General features: G+C 36.7%; 1 protein-coding gene across 1 annotated transcript; it reads right to left on the reverse strand.

Annotated features, from left to right (window-relative positions):
• Positions 1-262: 262 nt before the first annotated feature.
• LOC145765685 (4-galactosyl-N-acetylglucosaminide 3-alpha-L-fucosyltransferase FUT6-like) lies at positions 263-4,792 on the reverse strand. Its single transcript, XM_082577507.1, has 5 exons — positions 4,592-4,792; positions 4,263-4,364; positions 3,845-3,918; positions 2,093-2,209; positions 263-1,390 (listed from the first exon to the last, which is right to left on the reverse strand). Exons 1-5 carry the CDS (start codon positions 4,790-4,792, stop codon positions 634-636), a joined length of 1,251 nt encoding a protein of 416 aa, XP_082433633.1. The 3' UTR covers positions 263-633.
• Between the last annotated feature and the right edge of the window lie 2,120 nt (positions 4,793-6,912).

Raw genomic sequence — 6,912 nt, forward strand, 5'->3', positions numbered from 1 at the left:
ACAGACAGACAGACAGGCAGACAGGCAACTGCCTACTCTGCCTACTGGTAAATCCGGCCCTGGCTACCGGTATGAATAGAGTTCAATAATAATTAAAATTTAGTTATCAGAGATTAATTTTTTTTTTTATCGAAATGATGTACTGCCGCATTCAGGACTTTACTTTAGCTTCTAGCTACGATCAATCACAATTGTAATTAGTAGTAGCTAAAGTAATTGTAATTACAATTATTATTATTAATTACAATTGTAATTGATTCCAACTCTGGTATAATGCGCATTGCACAGAATATAAAAAGAATAAAAAGTACTTTGGCTAGTTGTGTTATTTGAGATTTATACCAAAGAGACAAACATAACTAAACATTTATGTCACATACTTATCACGTTTTACAAACCAACTTCCGCATGCTTGCAACAAAATACATGCTAAGAAGAGATTTAGGTTTACATGGGCTATACAAAGCAAATTATACCCGGTCCTTTATCAGTTAAACTCTTAACCATGGTCTTGTGATATTTATTAGCTGTATGTAAACATTTGTTTGTTGGAAAAAATGAAATGATTATCTGAAAATATTAAAATTTATCTCAAAACAACTAAAACCACAATCCATTTTGGTAAGATCAAAATCAATATTTTGGCAAACATTCCCTTGTTTCTGAACCATAAAACCATTCATGTAGAGATTGTACAACTCTAGAGCGGTTGGGATAACCAAATAAAGGAATGTCTGAATAAAGTTTGTCATATTTTGGATTAAATAAATTGTCTATGTTTATTCCGTGTAAAATGCGGCAAATCTGACAAAACCCACGTGTTCTGTTGTATTGTGGCATATCTTCAGGTTTCAACGTTCTCCATTTAAAGTATTCCTTATATGCTGTATCATTGCTGTCAAGATGTTTGAGATAATTTACCAGTTCAATCGGTGATTTAAAGTCTTCAGCATATATGTACGATCTAGGTGGTAAAAGAGCTTCATAATCTTCTTTTCGAGATCCCATGACAACGGGAACAGATTCCATTAAGAAGGCATTGCGAAACAGTTTTTCTGTAATGTAGTCAATGCAATGATAGCCGTTTTCAAAGGCCATGTAAAACTTGTAATCTTTTGCTATGTTTATGCTTTTTACAGGTCCATTGTCAGGAAAGCATCTCCCTTTGCGTTCCAAATCAAGGCCTGCGGCAATAAGAACGCTCGAATAATCTTTACGTTTTATAGCTTCATCCGTGAAACCGCAATTAGAAACCACCCAAAGGGCCATCTTGGACTTTTTTGCAACTAAATCGCTCACATCTTTTACTGGATTCCCAGAACCGCTTTTTCTGAAGCTTTTCAGTATGTTTGCAACATCCCCGTAAGGAGTGTACACGTCGGAATCTCTTCTGAAAAAAAAAAAAAAATAATAAGAATAATAAGTATCATACGGTAGGCTACATCCTACATATCGTTGCGATTATTTTAATGAATATTCCTGATACTCAAGACGTGTTTCAAGCAAATTATCTGCTGTAAGTAGAGGGGAGGGGGCGTATTCACGACGACCCAAAATGCAAGGTTTGCCAGGTAATTAGGCTATTGGGGTAGGCTAATAGTGTTGTCATTCTGGTTACTAAGATGTGTGATCAACTGTTAAGTTTTAACATTTAAGTCAATAGTTTCGAGTAACCTTAGACGGGAAATACAAATTTGCAAACTGAGACGCACTATAGGCTATGTTGGCTCAGATCAGCATTGCCAAAATTGATAATTGAAGCACCCAATAATCGGATAATGCCACGGATAAGGCGCGCGCATCCCATTCGACTTAAGGCTGGTTTACGAAAACTACAGCCCACCTCTAGCTAGGGTAAAAAATTAATTAGGCGTAGGAAATACGACAGTGAAAAAAAACTTGCTATCCTGCACTCACTCGGCCGAAGGCTACAACCTTATCTTCTCGTCCCCCAACGCTTGGAATCAAGTATGTATAGGACCAGCACCTTTAGGGAAACTTTTAACATAGCCTACCCAACAAGATAAACACTTAGAATTAGATAATTTGATAAACTTATATCTTTGTAGAGTTTTACAAAATGCTCACTTGCCTGTGGCTCATTGTCAGATTAAACAAAGCGTCATAAGATGTCAGAGTCCAACCGCGTACCACGCGGATGGCAGGAGGAGCCTCCATCGCCCACCAAATGTACAGTTGGTCGTTTCGTCTGTGAATACAAAGAAAATGTTACAAAAAATGGTTGCAAAAGAATGAGCTATCTTACACCGTTGAGTTATAATACAAATAAAGCATGATACATGTTTTTCATACACGCAAAGGATGATCATAAACCAGTTCTCGAAAACGTTTTCACATGACCTCAAACACCAAATATCCTACAAAAGTTTATAAAACTATGTAGCCTACAACAAGATGGACACCACATTACGAATAATTTGGAAAGTTTACAACGCAAAAAAGTATATACGTATGCAACACTTTATTTTTCAACGAATCCCCACGAACACTTGCTGCTTGCAAAAGCGGCAAAAAACAAACCTATCTCGCTGTAAAAATATTCTACGTTCCTTCATACATATGTTCAGGGCTGTTAAGAGGACAATTTCGGCCCGTACCGACGAGACCTTTGAGCTCTAAATCATGACACTTTTAAGAATACCGCACTATATCCAAGGAATATGCGGTGGTTTCTTTAAGTTCCCTGCTCCTTGAAAAGGTTTTGGGCCCCTAAAATCATCCTGGGCCCGGATCCAAAAGTACCGCATGGACCCCCTGTCAACGATACTGCATTTGTGGGGTATCTCGCAAAATTCAGGATATCCTAGCTGGTATTGAAATAAAGGCCGCTATGAGATTGTATTTGATTTGAGTCAAGTAGGCTACCTTCCCTTGGTAAAAGACTTCATGAAAAAATGTGAATTTTTTAGCTTAATGTAACTTATACCCTATAACTTTCTACATATTACACAGAGAAAATGATTTTAAATCAAGAATAAAGAATCACAAAAGAGTCTTTAAACGTAACGTTCAGATATGTTCTAAAAAATGTAGCCTACTCTTTGTAAACGTTTTACGACTTTATTTTACAATTGGCAAGTAAACTAAAGTTTCCTCCAATTAGATTTCCTACTGATGTGTGACACATCATCTCTGGTCGGCCTCAAATAAGAGACACGGTTTGTGTTTCAAAAGTACAAAATCTAATTGAGTTATCAATAGAGCAAGTTTTTGTTACAGTAAAAAGTGAGAACATTGCACGTATTTTTTAGGAAAGTTGCAGTAAAATTGCATATATGCACGAGGATTACAAGCAACAATGTTATTCATCTGATTTATTTTAATAATGTAGCCTACAATGCTAAATGTTTCCAAGTACTTTCCGTTGGAAATTGACTATCGTTTACATAGCATGCATGGCTAAAGCTTCCCACAACACTGCACGAAGTTACTTCGCAACGTAATAATTTGCATATAGGCTTAGGCCTAATGCTGGAATATTGTTTGGCCACAACCTTTCACATTTCTTCAATCACTTTTAGATTAACAATTAGTCAAAGCCAATGATCGAAATACAAGTTTATCTCATTGCAAACCTGATAGTTGTAAAAGTCAAAACAAAAACTTTTTGTTTATTACTTTTTCTTTTGGCACCATACTCGGATACTCGGAAGTTGCATTTAAAAAAAGGTTGCAGAAGTTTCGTTATAAAACTCCTGGAAAAAGCTCAGATACCTTTTTGTATAAGTCTTGTTTATTTTGGAAGTTATTTAAAGCTGTAAAAAGTTGCAAAAACATGCCTCAGTGATAAACTCTCTTCAAATGTTAGTCATAAACCTCTCACCTTGTTTTTGGTAAAGTCTTCAAATTTAATTCGTTGAAGTGTATTACAACTGCTTTAGTTGTGATGTCTGAAACCTTGAAAAAATTGGTTGTATTATACAGTAAAATAACTCAAGCGAATGACAAAAGCTATTGTCTAAAAAGTCTCCATTGTTTGATATTGTGCATCAACTTACAGTTTTACAGTTGCAGTGTTAAACATTTCGAGCAAAATTTAAATATTTTAATTAAAAATCTCTAGTTTGAGCTGAATATCATATTCATCTTTTCCTCCCGGTCTTTTCTGCCGACGTTGAGAATACAGTATAAAGAACCAAAAAGGCTGATTTGCTGAATTGAATGGCCTATGTGCCGTACCTGCAGTTGTAAAAGCTACAGATTTAGATTGATAGGTTTCATCTGGAAGCTTAATCCCATACCTTCTGTTGATCATACACCACTTCACAAGAGCCGCACGTAGAGGCATCGACGTCGTGAGGAGCTTTATTTCCAAATGGTGGTTCCCAAACGACAATGGTGTACTGAAAAAAAGAACCATAGGCAAACAAAAAACTGAGAAAAAAAATTAGCAAATTCGAGATTTTTGTCATTACACTGTTTATAAAAATTATTAGACAAGTAGAAAAAATATTGAAAGTATTGGATATTGTTAAACTTAATCTAATAACTGATGTACACCTCGTTGCTCGAATTTCAATTCTCAGTCATTTTTAAATGAAGAAAACTTTAACCAGAAAGCTAGCGATACCTTAGTGGTGGCGTTTTTTAGTGCCTGTTCTAAATAAACTTTAGTTCCATCTTGAAATTTTCGGAAGTTATTGACTTTGTATTTTGAAGTTGGAAGTTTAAAACGTTTACTTGCATTCCAACAGCCCAAAAGCACAATAAAGCAAAGCAAGATTGCAGCTACGCCTAGTCTATTATAAGCTTTCAGAGAGATGCCTTTCATGTTTAATATTATTCTAGTCAAAAACATTGCATAAAGTCAATTGTTTGTTGAACGAAATTTCAATAAACTGATTTAAAACTAAGAAATAAACCTAAATTAATCAAAAACAAAGAGCAAAAAATGTAGGTACTAAACGTTTTTCGTTGCTGTTAAGCGCTTAAGTCAAGGGTGTCCAACCTTTATGACCAAAGGGCCACAGGCCCACAGCCCACATGCAGTTTACGATTGATTGCTCGGGCCACTTGAGTGTTCCTTGCTAATTTGTAAGCTTAGAAATGGTTATCTTATAATTTTTAATTAAAACCCTCACACCAAAATTCTAATCTTAGAAATGTGTATTATCTTCTTTTAGGGTACAATTATAACAATAGACATACCAAGGTATAGCAAAGTCAACAAAGTTTTTAATACGTGTCGACGTTTCAATGTGAAGTTTGGCACTGTTTTTCTCTAACAAGTTTGGCAATATTCGATGAGATGGACGATGTAGCAATGCGAAGCGTGTTTTCCATATGGCTGTCAGAAATTAATGATCTCACAGGGGATTTGACATGATTCATGCGCGAAAAAACTTGCACGCACAAAGTGCTGCCGAATAATGAGGTCACGAAAACTGCCAATGTGTGAATCCATTGAAATTTTTCTTCAGACATATTTTTCGTATCACTACAGAATGCAGAAGATATTTCACTAACGGTACTATATGCGTTTTAGATGGCGGGATAACATTGAAGAAAAGATTAACATCACGTGGATGAGAACAACTAAAGACAGAATAGTATGGAAACATTTGTGGAGGCCATCTTCCAGTAGTGGCTTGACAAGCAGATGATGACGATCCTCACTAAATTACGCAAAAATCAACACAATCGCTACAGTTTTTAAAGTCTTTAGTTTGACCCGGCCTGGAATCGATCTCAGACATATCAGCACTAGAGGTGAAGAAAGGCAAAACAACTCGGCCTCTCAGCGAGTTTCGTTTTCTTCTGAAATTGTAGTTGTTACCGTTTGCTGATTGGTATTCCAATTCGCTACCGTTGTGACGGAAAACTATTTAACCTGAGACGCTTCAAAGCAATCACCAAAGTGACCAAAACTGTCATTCAGAAACTTTTGTACGCGGATGACTGTGCCCTGAATGCCTGCTCCAAAAGTGAAATTCAACAATAAATGAATAAGTTCTCTTCTGCTTGCGATAATTTTGGACTAACAATCAGCACTAAAAAAAAACAGAAGCAATGTATCAACCAGCCCCGGGAAAAATTATTAGCGAACCATTGATCACTGTAAACAACCAGAAACTACATGCCTGTCAAAGCTTCAAGTATCTCGGGAGTACTCTTTCTAACACAGCCACCATTGACTTGGAAATCAACAGCAGAATCGCCAAAGCATCTATCGCCTTGAGTAGATTGAAGTCTAACATGCGAGAGAGGCGGGGAATCAGACTGTCCACAAAGCTAAAAGTATACAAAGCTGTTAATACTGACGACCCCTTTTCTGTGCGTGAGAGGCCTCGACTCTTTATAGGAGACACGAAAGGCAGATGAACCACTTCCACCTTTCCTGCCTCAGAAAACTTCTTAAGATTCGATGGCAGGAAAAGTACCAGACATCGAAGTTCCCAGTAAAGCGAACATGCCCAGCACTCTTACCATCATAAAAAAGGCACAAATCAGATAGGCAGACCACGTCCACCGAATGCCGAACCACCGCATTCCTAAAGAACTGCTCTGCGGAAAACTGACTAACGGCAAATGCCATGTGGGTGGTCAAAGAAAACGTTTTTAAAGACACTTTAAAGCTTCCATAAAATAATTCGCTATCGACGTAGACTCGTGGGAAGACTTAGCTGCAGAACGACCAAAATGGCGCAGTCTTATTTATAAACAAGGCCTCCGAAAGAAATCAGGACTGGTCGGGAAACAATACGAAAAATGGGCCCAAAAAAAAAATTTTTTTTTTTAGCAAATATAAAAGCAACAAATTTTTATCATGCGTTGCATCATGTGTCTTAAGCTGAACTTGGCCTACTTTCCTCAGCGTGAAATTGAATTCCTTGAAACTTTAGATTTTAATAAACGTTTTGATATGAAAAAAACATCTTTCTCTATGAAATC

The sequence above is a fragment of the Aplidium turbinatum genome, chromosome 2 (genome assembly GCF_918807975.1).
Source record: "Aplidium turbinatum chromosome 2, kaAplTurb1.1, whole genome shotgun sequence".
Taxonomy (NCBI): domain Eukaryota; kingdom Metazoa; phylum Chordata; class Ascidiacea; order Aplousobranchia; family Polyclinidae; genus Aplidium; species Aplidium turbinatum.